The 14,571-nt window shown below is 48.5% G+C and overlaps 3 protein-coding genes across 5 annotated transcripts; 1 reads left to right on the forward strand and 2 right to left on the reverse strand.

Annotated features, from left to right (window-relative positions):
* Positions 1–639: 639 nt before the first annotated feature.
* LOC117648314 (E3 ubiquitin-protein ligase TRAIP-like) lies at positions 640–3,403 on the reverse strand. Its single transcript, XM_034390773.1, has 8 exons — positions 2,969–3,403; positions 2,653–2,778; positions 2,360–2,578; positions 2,117–2,275; positions 1,918–2,031; positions 1,702–1,836; positions 1,414–1,630; positions 640–1,337 (listed from the first exon to the last, which is right to left on the reverse strand). Exons 2-8 carry the CDS (start codon positions 2,763–2,765, stop codon positions 933–935), a joined length of 1,362 nt encoding a protein of 453 aa, XP_034246664.1. The 5' UTR covers positions 2,766–2,778; positions 2,969–3,403; the 3' UTR covers positions 640–932.
* A 25-nt stretch (positions 3,404–3,428) lies between these two features.
* LOC117648315 (lysoplasmalogenase-like protein TMEM86A) lies at positions 3,429–8,830 on the forward strand. Of its 2 annotated transcripts, XM_034390775.1 has the most exons (7): positions 3,429–3,800; positions 4,684–4,862; positions 5,041–5,234; positions 5,516–5,616; positions 7,782–7,895; positions 8,390–8,538; positions 8,763–8,830. In XM_034390775.1, exons 1-7 carry the CDS (start codon positions 3,732–3,734, stop codon positions 8,803–8,805), a joined length of 849 nt encoding a protein of 282 aa, XP_034246666.1. In that variant the 5' UTR covers positions 3,429–3,731; the 3' UTR covers positions 8,806–8,830. The 2 variants fall into 2 exon arrangements, with proteins under 2 accessions (XP_034246666.1, XP_034246665.1); XM_034390774.1 differs by lacking the exons at positions 3,429–3,800; positions 8,763–8,830 and adding an exon at positions 3,966–4,375 and having other exon boundaries at positions 7,782–7,906; positions 8,393–8,526.
* Positions 8,831–12,389: 3,559 nt separating this feature from the next.
* Positions 12,390–14,520, reverse strand: LOC117647971. Of its 2 annotated transcripts, XM_034390002.1 has the most exons (4): positions 14,428–14,520; positions 14,238–14,333; positions 13,012–14,093; positions 12,390–12,978 (listed from the first exon to the last, which is right to left on the reverse strand). In XM_034390002.1, the coding sequence occupies exons 1-4, from the start codon at positions 14,444–14,446 to the stop codon at positions 12,430–12,432; spliced, it is 1,746 nt and encodes a 581-aa protein (XP_034245893.1). In that variant the 5' UTR covers positions 14,447–14,520; the 3' UTR covers positions 12,390–12,429. The 2 variants fall into 2 exon arrangements, with proteins under 2 accessions (XP_034245893.1, XP_034245892.1); XM_034390001.1 differs by having other exon boundaries at positions 12,390–14,093.
* Positions 14,521–14,571: the final 51 nt, after the last annotated feature.

Consider the following 14,571-nt stretch of genomic DNA (forward strand, 5'->3'; position numbering starts at 1 on the left):
TCGCTTACTACACAGTGGGCTAGAAGACCGGTGGACGCGGTCGAAATTCTGGACGCGTTTTGAGCTCCAGAGTCGCTGAATGGGACTCGAACCGAACGTGTGACCGCACCAGTGGATTGCCCCTCGAACGAGGAATCCATTGGTAGGGTCACACGTTCGGTTCGAGTTCCCGTGCGGGCGAAAGACTTCCCTCGTCGCTACACCCTGCTCGTGGGACTCGCGCGGGGTATTGACGAGGCAAGGCCCTTCCGTTCGTTGGCCACCGCTCAACGCAGTGACAGCAGGTGGTGGCGCACAGTGGGCCAGGGGACCGGCGCTGGCGGCCAAAACTCTAGACGCGCTTTGAGCTCCGGAGTCGCTAAACTCGACGCGAACGAAACATGTGACCTCACCACTGGATTCTTCGTTCGGAGAGCAATGCATTGGTGGGATCACACGCTCGCTTCGGGTCCCATTTGGCGACTCTGGAGCTCAAAACGCGTCTCGAATTTTGGCCGCCTCCACCGGACTTCTGGCCCACTGTGTGGCGCACTGTGGACACTCAAGTCACCTAACAAGCGGACTTTCATCACAGAAAGCCCTTCTCTGATCACTTTGATACCTTGGCAGGGATGGGAAAGAGAGAGCACTTGCAGAAGCTAAAAGTCTCAAAATATTAAGTTTACTTCAAAATTACATTGATTGTACAGGGTCTGACAATTAAATCACAACATTTTACAAACAAGCACTATATACATTGATAGAAAACCAAGAATGCAGCACACACATACACCACAGCCAGTGAAGTTACTTTATTACAAAAAATATATCAATGTTAAAATTAACATCTCTCAACAATAATTAATTCAAAATATAGAAACAGCATTTTAACAAAGGCACTTATAACAAACAACATTCTTTCCATAAAACATAATAAAATGTTGCCTTCAAACTCAAAAAAATCCATCAAATTTGTCCAGCTTGGGGACTCCTGCTGGGGCAGTTAGTTTTTTGAATTTGGGTGGACCGGCGGGCTTTAGCTTCTTTAAAGGTTTCGGGCTAGGCACAGGGAACTCATCAGCAGCCGAATGGCCCCCCAGGCCATCATACCCTGCACCAAATTGTGATGTGGGCCGTAACGGAGCTTTGAGGTTGGAAGGTTGCAGCCTCTTGCTAAATATATTCATCTTGTTGAACTCAGCAGGCATGGATTGAGTCTTTTTCAACGGCACACCAGAGCCCTTCACAATGAGGGGCCGGACTCCCAAGGCTGGCGAACCGTCCAGCTCCAGTCGCTTGGCTTGCTGCGAGGGTATATTCTCAGTCTGGGACTGTGAGAAACTTCTCCCTGGGCCAGCCTGAAAGAAACCTCAGGTAAGAAAGAGATGGAGATAAAAATCTAATTTGGAACTTAGAACTTGAATATACACTTACTATGACAGGGGTGTGACTATCGTCATCTGTGGTCTCGTCGTCTTCTCGCATCCGCTTGAGGTATTCGGGTGCAGGGCTCTCTGTGATCAGCCTCCTGAGCGCTTTGTCCCGCACATTATCAGAGCTGGGTGATAGAATTGCTTTCTCCAAAAAGTTTATTTTTTCAGTTAGGCTTTTCTTCTCCTGCTCTAGATGGCGGATGTCACTTTCCAAGTGCCTGCAAACAGACAGCAATAATTTCATTTGTTTGATTTTTAGAAGTTAAAGTAACAGAGGGAAAGAACTTACTGCTTTGTGCTATCTGCAGTTTCTAAGGCTGCTTTCAGTTCTCTAATTTCTTGTCTTAACTTGCGTATCTCATTCTTATCAGCATTATGAGATTCTTTCATTTGTTCTCGACGCTCTTTGGATTCTTCAAGAGCTCTATTATAGAAATTAAAGCAAATAAACAATTAAAAAAGGAAAAAGCTGCACTGAAATGAAACGAAAAAATAATATCATTACCGCTTTAAACTAGATGTGAATAAGGCAAGACTTCGCATTCCTTCTTGAGAGAAAGTGGTTGTATCTAGTACCGCCTGCACATCTTCAACATTACCATGAATAATTGTTTCCATTCTAAAACAGAGGATAACAGGGTTTAACAGTGGATAGTATTTTTGCTGCTATTAAATACTTTGTTCATTTGATAGGATCCTGGTACCTTGAAAGTCTGTCAAGTTTTGTTTGAAGAGATGAAACTTTGGCTTTAGCTTGCTCTGCATCTTTGGCTTGCAGTCGCAGATAAGTTACCTTTTCCTCTAAACATTGTCGATGAGTATCAGCATCATCCATTTTCTTTTTGTACTTCACAATTTCATTTCTGTAGATTGAAATACAAAGGTTCAGCAATAGAAAATTGATTGGTTACCTGCAACTTGAAGATACTGAATGCATTGATTAATACCTTAGCCCTTTGTTCACATTTAGCTCTTTATCCAGTTCTTCTTTAACAGATGCAAGATCTCTTTCTTTGCAGCGGAGATTGAAAGAAAGCGAATCCAGCTTATTATTTATAGCCGCAGCATCTTCGACTTCTTCCCCTTCACCTTCAGCCAAATTAAAATAGAGCCTGAATAACTGCTTCTCTGTAGTTTTCTTACGGCATTGTGGACACGTCTTGGACCTGTCAAGATAGTGAAAATATTAGACATATCACAAGGTTACACCAGTGGGGGCAATGAAAAATGGAAACCATACCTCTCAAGCCATCCGATCCAACAGGTATAGTGGAAAAAGTGACCGCAAAGAGCTCCATGGATATCCTCACTGGGGAGCGTAAGTTCTCGACATACAATACACGTCAGACGCATTGTGACAGTACACCTGAAAAACAGAGGCGGTAGTGAATTTACTTCGATTCATTAGTCGGGCGACCACGAGAAAATTTGTTCTTCAGGAAGAAAAGAAATACACAAACACACTCTATAACCTAGCACAGTGCGAAAACAATAAACAATTGCGAGCGAGCGTAAAATTACAGAACAAACCAAAGAAAAACGTGTCAAAAACATACCAAATCAAAACATCGAAAACAGATAAGTAGAAGTTCTCTTGAATTTCGAAAGATTCAGCTCGAAAGAACTAAAACAAGGATTGTTGAGATGTTTTCAAACGACAGCAGCCGATGCGTCAAGGCGGGAAAGCGGCGAACAGACGGCGATATGAGAAATCGCGATGGACGTAAACCGGAAACGCGTTTCATTTGTTCATCCGAAAAGGAGTTGCATTTTAAATCTAGCCGTCGGAACATGATAAGTGTTTTTCCATTCCAATGGCTTTTGACTGGCTGAGGTCTTCGCTTGGCTGTGTTGCACTGTGTCTTTGCTGGGAAGATGTCCCCGAAAACCGCGGCGTCTCCAGCAGCGAGCGGACGCCTCTCGAGTTCCAGCGCGGCAAGAAGACGAAAGTCCTTCCCTCTGTTTACGCCCGCGGTTCGGCGAACCGCCGCCAGGGGGCGCCAGCAGACTGATACCGAAGGTCCTTCCCGTCGCTCCGTCTCTCTCGCACTCACGGGGCGTCCCGTGCAGGTGCAAGAGAGACAGAGCGACGAAGAGGACTCTCGGATGCGCGGCGCTGGTGCGCTGTGCGGGCAGGCTTGGCTACAGGCTTCCGCCGCCGGGCGGTCAGGCTGGTCAGGCTCTGCGTTTTCGCGAGCGCGGAATCAAAACAATCACCGCACTGCTGCGCTGCGGTCCAAGGTCACGATGGGCACCGCGTCCGCCGCGTCCGCGGAGAGCGCCGGTGTGCACACTGCAAGCGCCGAGTGAAGCGGCAGCATGACGGGGGCCTCGGCCGAGCCTAAAGGGCCTCAAGGGGCCGCCGCGGACGACGACACCGCGCGGCTGGTGAGTGTGTACAGTGTGTCAACTCGCACCGCGCGCCCGGCGGCGGCGGGCCGCAGGTAGCTCTCTGAATGCCCTCGTTGACATCGCCGCGGCGGGAGGAGCGGGGGAAGGAAGGGGTGATGGGAACGAATCGCATCGATTCGGCGGGGGGGGGGGGCACGCGAAGCGAGCGCAGCCTGGAGTTCAATCCAGGCTCACTAGAGTCAAGTGGTGCTGACTGACTCCGTCCGGACGGTCGGCCGTCGCGGCAACGCGCGGCAATGGTGAAGATAAGTGTGCTCTCTAGAAAAGCGCGGGAACCGCGGGAAGCGCGGGAACTGCGGGAAGCGCGGGAACTGTGGGAACTGCGGGAAGCGCGGGAACTGCGGGAAGCGCGGGAACTGCGGGAAGCGCGGGAACTGCGGAAAGCGCGGGAAGCGCGGGAAGCGCGGGAAGCGGAGGAAGCGCAGGAACTGCAGGAACTGCGGGAAGCGCGGGAAGCGGAGGAAGCGCAGGAACTGCGGGAAGCGCGGGAAGCGCGTGAACGCGCACCCTGCTGCCCAGTTTTGCCACGGACGCTCGCTTCCTACCCTCGGGTACGTCTACTTCAGTAAACCCTCCGGACACGCTCGTCCGAGCGCTCGTCGCCCTGGAGTTCCCCACGGACCGGAGGACGCGGCAAATATCCTAGACGCGTTTTGAGCTCCAGAGTCGCTAAATGGGACTCGAACCGAACATGTGACCCCACCAATGGATTGCCCTCCGAACGAGGAATCCATTGGTGGGGTCACACGATAGGTTCGAGTCCCATTTAGCGACTCTGGAGCTCAAAACGCGTCCAGATTTTTGGCCGCCTCCACCGGTCTTCTGGTCCACTGTGTGCTGGACGCGCGCTCTGTTGCAGCTGAAGGGGGTGATGCTGAAGCTGCTGCCGTTCTTCAAGGCCGTGGTCATCTACTTCGTCGTGATGCCCGCGGACACGCCGACCTGGCTATACGTCCTCGTCAAGGTCATGCCCGTGCTCAGCCTGGTGCTCTTCGTCGTGCTGCACGAGGGCCACAGGCTGAGCCTCCCCGGCTATCAGTACGTCACAAAAAAATCATGTTTTCAAAAGTTACATTCGGTAACTTTAAAAAAATGTAGTTTTGTTTTTTGAAAATAATTTTTGTAATTTTTTAAAAAAATCTTAAATGTTTGCAATAATTTTTTTTTTTTAATTTTGTAAGTTGAAAGTTGGTTTTTAATTTGCCCTGTTTTTAAGGTGTCGGTTCTCGCGCCGCGTGGCTCTGGCGCTGGCGCTGTCCGCCTTCGCCGACGCGCTCCTCGTCTGGCCGTCGCAGTTCCTGACCGGCATGTTCGTGTTCGTGGCCGTGCACCTGCTGTACATCGCCGCCTTCGGCTTCCGCCCGCTGCGGCCCGCGCTGGGCGTGGCGCTGTACGCAAGCAGCGCCTGGGGTAGGTATCCAGTGGGCCAGAAGACCGGCGGGGGCGGCCAAAACTCTGGACGCGTTTTGAGCTCCAGAGTCGCCAAGCAGGACTCGAACCGAACGTGTGACCCCACCAATGGATTCCTCGTCCGGAGAGCAATCCATTGGTGGGGTCACAGGTTCGGTTCGAGTCCCATTTAGTGACTCTGGAGCTCCAACGCGTTCGGGATTTCGACTCTGGCACTGGTGGCATTCTCCGTAATTGATTTCCCCGCGATCCAGGCTAAATTTCGTTTGTTGTTGTTACAGCGGTGAGCTTCCTGGTGCCGGGGCTGAAAGGACCTCTGGTGCTGGCCGTGCCGTTGTACACCGCGGTGCTGGTCACCATGTTGTGGAGAGCCGTGGCGCGGGTATGCATCTGGGTAGCGGCGGCACGCAATGCGCCGGTGGAGGCGGCCAAAACTCTAGACGCGTTTCGAGCTCCAGAGTCACCAAATGGAACTCGAACCGAACCTGTGACCCCACCAATGGATTGCCCTCCGAACGAGGAATCCATTGGAGGGGTCATACGTTCTGTTCGAGGCCTGTTCAGCGACTCTGGAGCTCAAAACACGTCCAGGGTTTTGGCCGCCTGCATCGGTCTGGCCCACTGTGCGGCAGAGGCTGCCTCCGGGGTCGAGCAGCAGACCTTTTGCAGTGCCGGCGGGCAGGGGCGCCGGAAGTGGGGTGCAGGGTGGGCAGGCTGCCCCCCCCCCCTGGAATTTGGCAGGGGGGGCATCGCCCCCCCTGGACTTTGGTGGGAAGCTGCGAAAATCGAGCCAGGCGGGCGGGCACCGGTCGCGCAAAGTATCTCCGCAGTGAGCGGCGAGACGCGGCGCGGCGGCCTCTTCCCCCTCCCCCTTGAATTGAATAATTTATATTAGTATTAGGGTCAGTTGGAGCAATTATAGGACACGGGGTAAAAATGGGACAGCATATTCCAAGGGGTACCCGACTCAAGATAATCATTGCGCGTCTAGTTGGTAACCAGTGAAATAATCAACATCATCCAATGAAATGACAATCATACTTGCGGGGATTCAATCACTTTTGACAATTTTTGCGAGACCACTGCTCCCAAACTATCAGCGGTCAAAGCCTTCCCGAGGCGGGGCATGAAAGAGTAGGGTCTTTAGAATAGTAAGGCGTCGAGGGAGGCCTTTGACCGCAACTAAATTGGATGCAGTGACCGCTCAAAGTCAGCAAAAACGATGATTTTTTTGAAATTCTTTCACTTTTTGACCATTTTTGCGAGACCACTGCTCCTAAACTATCAGCGGTCAAAGCCTTCCCGAGGCAGGGCCTGAAAGAGTAGGGTCTTAAGAATAGTAAGGCGTCGAGGGAGGCCTTTGACCGCAACTAAATTGGATGCAGTGACAGTTCAAAGTCAGCAAAAACGGTGATTTTCTGAAATTCATTCACTTTTTGACCATTTTTGCGAGACCACTGCTCCCAAACTATCAGCGGTCAAAGCCTTCCCGAGGCGGGGCATGAAAGAGTAGGGTCTTTAGAATAGTAAGGCGTCGAGGGAGGCCTTTGACCGCAACTAAATTGGATGCAGTGACCGCTCAAAGTCAGCAAAAACGATGATTTTTTGAAATTCTTTCACTTTTTGACCATTTTTGCGAGACCACTGCTCCTAAACTATCAGCGGTCAAAGCCTTCCCGAGGCGGGGCCTGAAAGAGTAGGGTCTTAAGAATAGTAAGGCGTCGAGGGAGGCCTTTGACCGCAACTAAATTGGATGCAGTGACAGTTCAAAGTCAGCAAAAACGGTGATTTTCTGAAATTCATTCACTTTTTGGCCATTTTTGCGAGACCACTGCTCCCAAACTATCAGCGGTCAAAGCCTTCCCGAGGCGGGGCATGAAAGAGTAGGGTCTTTAGAATAGTAAGGCGTCGAGGGAGGCCTTTGACCGCAACTAAATTGGATGCAGTGACCGCTCAAAGTCAGCAAAAACGATGATTTTTTGAAATTCTTTCACTTTTTGACCATTTTTGCGAGACCACTGCTCCTAAACTATCAGCGGTCAAAGCCTTCCCGAGGCGGTGCATGAAAGAGTAGGGTCTTTTTAAGCACCTTTTTTGGTGGGGGAGGGGGGTAATTAGGAACGTAGGATTTAAAATTGTTTGCCCCCCCTGAGGAAATACACTTCCGGCGCCCCTGCCGGCGGGCGTGTATCGGGCCCGAAATGGCATACGATCTTGTATTATCTAGCCCTTAATGGTAATGGTAATGACGGGTAGGCAGCCGCGGCTTGCCGCACTCTTGCGTGCTGTGCGGGCGGCCTACGCCAGCGCCGTTCCATTGCCATTACCAGTAAGGGCTAGTCGCGGGGCTAGTCCACCCGTCGCGGTGCCCGCTGCAGCAGACTGATTCCGAGAGTCGTTTTCGTCGCTCTGTCTCTCTCGCACCCCGACGGTACGCCGCTCGAGTGGGCGGGAGAGACCAGAGCGACGAAAACGCCCTTTGGAAGCAGTCTGGTTGGTTGTCTATGGTCTGCTAGTGATTGACGGACTTGCCGCCCTGTCCTGCAGGATTGGGACTTCCGGACGCTCGTGCCCGGCCATTGGTTCAGGCTCTGCCCGGCCGTGGGGGGGATGCTGTTCGTCGCGTCCTCATCGGATTCCACATGTTCCACAGGCCCATCCCTCACTCCCAGGTAAACAGCTTGACCGGACGCGTGCAGAGCTCCAGAGTCGCTAAATGGGACTCGAACCGAACGTGTGACCCCACCAATGGATTGCTCTCCGGACGAGGAATCCATTGGTGGGGTCACACGTTCGGTTCGAGTCCTGTTTAGCGACTCTGGAGCTCAAAACGCGTCTAGAGTTTTGTCCGCCTCCACCGGTCTTCTGGCCCACTGTGGGGCGGTCATAATCCCGGACGCGTTTTGAGCTCCTGAGTCGCTAAATGGAACTCGAACCGAACGTGTTACCCCACCAATGGATCGCTCTCCGGACGAGGAATCCATTGGTGGGGTCACACGTTCGGTTCGAGCCGTTGAGCGACTCTGGACCTCAAAACGCGGCTAGTTTTGGCCGCAGGCGCCGGTGTTCTGGCCCACTGCGACTTTTCCGTAATCAACATTCGACTGTTAAAGTTGCCAACAAAAACGTTGCGGCTGATTGGTTGTTGTAAATTTCAGGTCCTGATCATGACCACCTACTACACTGCCCAGCTGGGGATGGCCCTGAGCATCCTCAGCCGCAACGCCATCATGTTGAAGGAGCTCCAGGAGAGTGACAGGGAACTGAACGTGGGCGTAGCGCCGCGTAGCCCTTCAACAACGTCTCACAGTGGGCCAGAAGACCGGTGGAGGCGGCCAGTACTCTAGACGCGTTTTGAGCTCCAGAGTCGCTAAATGGGACTCAAACCGAACGTGTGACCCCACCCATGGATTGCTCTCCGAACGAGGAATCTATTGGTGGGGTCACACGTTCGGTTCGAGTCCTATTTAGCGATTCTGGAACTCAAAACGCGTCTGAAGTTTTTGCCGCCTGAGCTGGTCTTCTGGCCCACTGCAAGGGGAAACTACTTCGAAAAAATGTGTACACCTAATGCAAATTCAAAAAATATTCAACAAAATTCAAAAAATTCAGTGAAATTCATAAAATTAAAAAATTCACCAAAATTCTTTGAAATTCATCAAAATTTTTAAAAATTCACTGAAATTCATAAAATTCATTGCATTTGCTCCCTCGACGGGCAATTGGTCTTTGGACCTTCCTTTAGCATGCCTTTGTTACGGAGTGCAATTATCAGTCTTAGTTTGGGAGCAGTATTGTCTCAAAGTTGGCCGAAACGCTCAGAAATGTCTATGAAAAATCGTGTTTTGGGCCGATTTTAAGCAGCCACTGCGTCTGATCCAAGGCGGGCATTTTGCTCCCTCAACGGGCAGTTGGTCTTTAGACCTTCCTTTAGCATGCCTCTGTTACGGAGTGCGATTATCAGTCTTAGTTTGGGAGCAGTATTGTCTCAAAGTTGGCCGAAACGGTCAACAGTGTCTTTGAAAAATCGTGTTTTGGGCCGATTTTAAGCAGCCACTGCGTCTGATCCGTGGCGGGCATTTTGCTCCCTCAACGGGCAGTTGGTCTTTGGACCTTCCTTTAGCATGCCTTTGTTACGGAGTGCAATTATCAGTCTTAGTTTGGGAGCAGTATTGTCTCAAAGTTGGCCGAAACGCTCAGAAATGTCTATGAAAAATCGTGTTTTGGGCCGATTTTAAGCAGCCACTGCGTCTGATCCAAGGCGGGCATTTTGCTCCCTCAACGGGCAGTTGGTCTTTAGACCTTCCTTTAGCATGCCTCTGTTACGGAGTGCGATTATCAGTCTTAGTTTGGGAGCAGTATTGTCTCAAAGTTGGCCGAAACGGTCAACAGTGTCTTTGAAAAATCGTGTTTTGGGCCGATTTTAAGCAGCCACTGCGTCTGATCCGAGGCGGGCATTTTGCTCCCTCACCGGGCAGTTGGTCTTTGGACCTTCCTTTAGCATGCCTTTGTTACGGAGTGCAATTATCAGTCTTAGTTTGGGAGCAGTATTGTCTCAAAGTTGGCCGAAACGCTCAGAAATGTCTATGAAAAATCGTGTTTTGGGCCGATTTTAAGCAGCCACTGCGTTTGATCCGAGGCGGGCATTTTGCTCCCTCAACGGGCAGTTGGTCTTTGGACCTTCCTTTAGCATGCCTTTGTTACGGAGTGCGATTATCAGTCTTAGTTTGGGAGCAGTATTGTCTCAAAGTTGACCAAAATAGTCACAACGATTTTTCAAAGACACTTGCGACCGTTTTGATCGACTTTGAGACAATACTGCTCCCAAACCAAGACTGACAATCGCACTCCGTAACAAAGGCATGCTAAAGGAAGGTCCAAAGACCAATTGCCCGTCGAGGGAGCAAAATGCCCGCCTCGGATCAGACGCAGTGGCTGCTTAAAATCGGCCCAAAACACGATTTTTCATAGACATTTCTGAGCGTTTTGGCCAACTTTGAGACAATACTGCTCCCAAACTAAGACTGATAATTGCACTCCGTAACAAAGGCATGCTAAAGGAAGGTCCAAAGACCAATTGCCCGTCGAGGGAGCAAAATGCCCGCCTCGGATCAGACGCAGTGGCTGCTTAAAATCGGCCCAAAACACGATTTTTCATAGACATTTCTGAGCCTTTTTGCCAACTTTGAGACAATACTGCTTCCAAACTAAGACTGATAATTGCACTCCGTAACAAAGGCATGCTAAAGGAAGGTCCAAAGACCAATTGCCCGTTGAGGGAGCAAAATGCCCGCCTCGGATCAGACGCAGTGGCTGCTTAAAATCGGCCCAAAACACGATTTTTCATAGACATTTCTGAGCGTTTTGGCCAACTTTGAGACAATACTGCTTCCAAACTAAGACTGATAATTGCACTCCGTAACAAAGGCATGCTAAAGGAAGGTCCAAAGACCAATTGCCCGTCGAGGGAGCAAAATGCCCGCCTCGGATCAGACGCAGTGGCTGCTTAAAATCGGCCTAAAACACGACCCCAGCATCGCCGCGACCCCTTAAAAAAATTTCGCGACCCCGCTTGGTGGCGCGACCCTAAGGTTGAGAACCACTGTCCTAGATGGCGTGGGCGATCAAAGGCCCAAAAATTTATTGAAATTCATCAAAATTCCATTAGAAAACAGAGAAATTCATAGAAATTCATCTAAATTCATGAAATTCAAAAACTGCAGCCAAGTTCAAAAATTTCATCAAAATTCAAAAAGAAATCTTGAAAATTCACAAAAATTCATTAAAATTTGTCAAAATTCATAAAAATTCAACAAAAATGCAAAAATTTCAAAAAATTCATGAAATTCACGGCCATGTACACCAAAATTCAAAGTAGTTTCCCCTTGGCCCACTGTGCGTTTGCGTCCCGCAGCGCAAAACGGAAGCACAGTTTCTTCTCTTTGTCTCTGTCGCACTGATGGCGCATCCGGGATGGGTGCGAGAGGAACAGACCGGCGACGGCCCTTCTGAGACCCGCAGACCCGTCGTGCGAGTAGAACATTACACTGTCATTTTATCCATCACTGTCATTCCCTTCCCCGTTTTGCCTTTGATTCGTTTGGAAACTTAAGTTGTTTCGTGTTCAGCAGAGAATGTTGGAGTTTAGTTGAAACATCGGCTCCGTGTTTTGACTGATATTCACCTGATGGTTGATCACCTGATTGTTGATTATGAGGTGGTACTTGTTTCCTTATAGTGATAGACTTATGGGATCATAGTGGACCCGTCCTTTATGCATTCTTCTACTTGTGATTTACTGTTACTCTTGTAAGATTGTGCAAAAGTGTCATGCCAAAGTATTTGTGAGATTATTTTAACTTTCTTGTTGAATGTAGTTTGTGTGATTTAAAAGTGACGTCCCTAAAGTGGTCTCGACTTGATCTAAGACAATTGTGTATTTATTTACATTTACCCCAGATAACATACCAGATTATTCGACACATCTCATGATTTCAACCCTGACTGCTCGAATAAATTAAATTGCCTCAGCGACTTGACCTGAAACGGCTTGGACGTGAACGGGTGCACTAGGTCACAGTGGGCCAGAAGACCGTTGGAGGCGGCCAAAGCTTTAGACGCTCCAGAGTCGCCGAGCATGACTCGAACCGAACTTGTGACCCTACCACCGGTTCCTCGTTCCGAGAGCAATCCATTGGTGGGGTTACACGTTCAGTTTGAGTCTCACTTGGAGTTCAAAACGCGTTCGGGATTTCGACAGCCTCCACCGGACTTCTGGCCCACTGTGCAGGTGGGGGCCAGATGGGTTGCATAACCATCAGGCGCTCGGGGCCACGGCCACGGCTTGGCCGGGCATGGCTGCGATGGGCTTTCAGGATTTTAGATAGGCTGCGATGGCTGGCATGGCAGCGTCCAGTTCACTCCACTCCTATGCTTGATCCGAGGAGAGAGAGTCCTAAAAGTTGATCAGAAGCTACATAGCTAGGTGTTTTCCTCCTATGCGGGGAAGTCCGACAATCGTACCTCGGGTACCTGGTTCAATCGTTCAGGCGTTGTGTTCTGTTTTCACACCCACTGAATAATTCTGATTTAGAAAGAAATCTAATCAATTTTTCTCGGTTCGGTAGGGTTGAAACAAAGTTAAAAACAGACAAGGAAAAATCACATAATGTTATATTGAAAAGACACAAAATTGTTAGTCATCGCTGTCACTGTCATAATAATGATAATAGTCACGGACATAATGATTATAATAGACATTATTTGAGGTATAATAGGGGGATTGGCTCAAATAAGGAGATACAGAGGAGCAGGCCGTGATCCCAAAATCGTAGAATTTAAAGAAAAACAGTGCATACGTAACAAAATAGGTAACAACATCCCAAAGTTGAACGCCATACCGGAAATTCTTATGCATTATCAAAAGAACCAAAGAAATTACAGATAATCCAATTAAAAAACAAATGAGACCCTTGAGCAAACACACAAAGACGTGTGCTATCTGATCTACAAACTTGGCAGTGGCATCAAAAATATCAGAAATTACACACTTGGCATGGGAGAAGTCTGGAACCCCAAAGTAGAATCTAAAGAAAATGAATGCATACAAATAAAAAAGCAACTGAACTTCCACAGAAAGAGTGCCAGATTTGAATTTCTCAGGGAAAATTGCATGAGTTATGAAAAAAGTTACAAATAATCCAGCTGAAAACAAGATGAGACCCTTGAGCAAACACACAATAATGTGTGTGAGACCCTTGAGCAAACACACAATAATGTGTGCTATGCGATTTACAAACTTGACAGTGGCACATATGGTATAAGTAATATCAGAAATCACAATTTTGACGGTAATAGAGGGAGGCAGAGTCCAGAATGGGAAGAATTTAACGAGAGCCAATGTATACATAATACAAGACACATTAAATATCTTGTTAATGTTAAGGTGATTTCGGAAAATAAGAAACAAAATATCCTCAGTTGTCAATAAAATCAGACCAATAGTCCAAAATCCACCAAAAAGTAAGGCCATAAACCTGAGCAAAAACACAAAGATGTATACCATGCGAACTATCAACTCAACAGTGGTGCAAATGGTATGCCAAAAGTCCAAAATCATTAAATTGGCTCTGGTATAAAACTGTTGAACATCACCAGCCAATCTGATGAAAATAAGAATTGAACTCAAAACAAAGTCTCTAACAAGAGGTATAACATACTTGGTAATGGCAACTTCTAAAGTAAATATGATAGTCAGGGCTAGTGAGAGAAGTGAGAAGTTCACATGTGTGACCTCCTCCCTCGGTCCGTCACTGTAGCTCACAGATGAATCATTGAGCCCTGATTGTATTGGATCATCACAGGCCATTTTAGAGCTCTTTTCGGATGCAGTGGAGGTGATGCCTTCGGTGCTGGAGCCTCCATAGAGCTGAGGTTGAGTATCATCATGAGCCATTTTAGACATCTTGTTGGAGAGTCCCTTTACAGTTTTTACAAAGTGTATGACATAAGCTGGACAGCACTCCATTGGACCTTTCTCTAATATCCTCTTACATAGAAGCATTTGACTGTTAGACCTATCACACTTGAGGCTAGCCTGATGGGCATGCTTGTAAAATGTTGCTTGTCTCCAAAAACGTTCGAATGCAGGAAAGCTTTGACCATGGAAGCCCAGCAGAATGGATTGTATGGTATGAGTGTCTGATCCATAATAAACCGTTTGGATCAAAACCTGGCCAGATTTATTCAAGCATTCTTGTTTTCTTCTTTCAAATTTCTCTGATATTCCTTTATAGATAATCTTGTCTATTTGCGTAGTTGCAAAAGAAAACTCCTTGGTGAAACACGTCATTTGAAACTCTGAAACAGAATCAAAGAAAAATCCTATTGGAATGACCCAGTGTAGGTTCGAAAGACCTTTTCCAGCTTTAATCACATAATTTGCCCACAAGGTAGCATATTTAGGCAAAATTCATAAATACAACAAATGGGTCAACGACTAACCTTTCTTAATCTGAATATACTCAGAACATGATTGATCCAAGGTTTTCACTCCTTCATCAGTCCGTTCCATCCTATAGCCGGGGGCTTGCAGTGGCTCTAAAGAAAATCAACAGGTTGTTACGGCAGATCAATATAAAACATAAGTCACGCGGTTGAAAGTGAAAAACGTTAGGTGAACGGTTTATCCTACCCGCATTAGAGACCCGCATGTGCTTCCATCCGACGCGACGACCCTTAGGAACTTTTTAACTCCGAGACCGAGACGAGGGAATACCCCGCGTCGCCCCCCCCCTCCCCCGCTCCCACTGCTTCCCCCCTCCCCCTCCTCCATAGC

Source organism: Thrips palmi, unplaced genomic scaffold, assembly GCF_012932325.1.
Source record: "Thrips palmi isolate BJ-2018 unplaced genomic scaffold, TpBJ-2018v1 HiC_scaffold_3, whole genome shotgun sequence".
Classification (NCBI taxonomy): domain Eukaryota; kingdom Metazoa; phylum Arthropoda; class Insecta; order Thysanoptera; family Thripidae; genus Thrips; species Thrips palmi.

Excerpts from the sequence above, each read along its gene's own strand:
- LOC117648314 (XM_034390773.1), bottom strand. The coding sequence starts at position 2,765 with ATGCGTCTGACGTGTATTGTATGTCGAGAACTTACGCTCCCCAGTGAG. Across the intron at positions 2,579-2,652 it reads TGGATCGGATGGCTTGAGAG|GTCCAAGACGTGTCCACAAT; the intron begins GTATGGTTTCCA and ends CTATCTTGACAG. Across the intron at positions 1,631-1,701 it reads ACTGCAGATAGCACAAAGCA|GCACTTGGAAAGTGACATCC; the intron begins GTAAGTTCTTTC and ends GTCTGTTTGCAG.
- LOC117648315 (XM_034390774.1), top strand. The coding sequence starts at position 4,061 with ATGGTGAAGATAAGTGTGCTCTCTAGAAAAGCGCGGGAACCGCGGGAA. Across the intron at positions 4,863-5,040 it reads CTGAGCCTCCCCGGCTATCA|GTGTCGGTTCTCGCGCCGCG; the intron begins GTACGTCACAAA and ends CCTGTTTTTAAG. Across the intron at positions 5,235-5,515 it reads GTACGCAAGCAGCGCCTGGG|CGGTGAGCTTCCTGGTGCCG; the intron begins GTAGGTATCCAG and ends TTGTTGTTACAG.
- LOC117647971 (XM_034390001.1), bottom strand. Across the intron at positions 14,094-14,237 it reads GTATATTCAGATTAAGAAAG|AGTTTCAAATGACGTGTTTC; the intron begins GTTAGTCGTTGA and ends ATTCTGTTTCAG.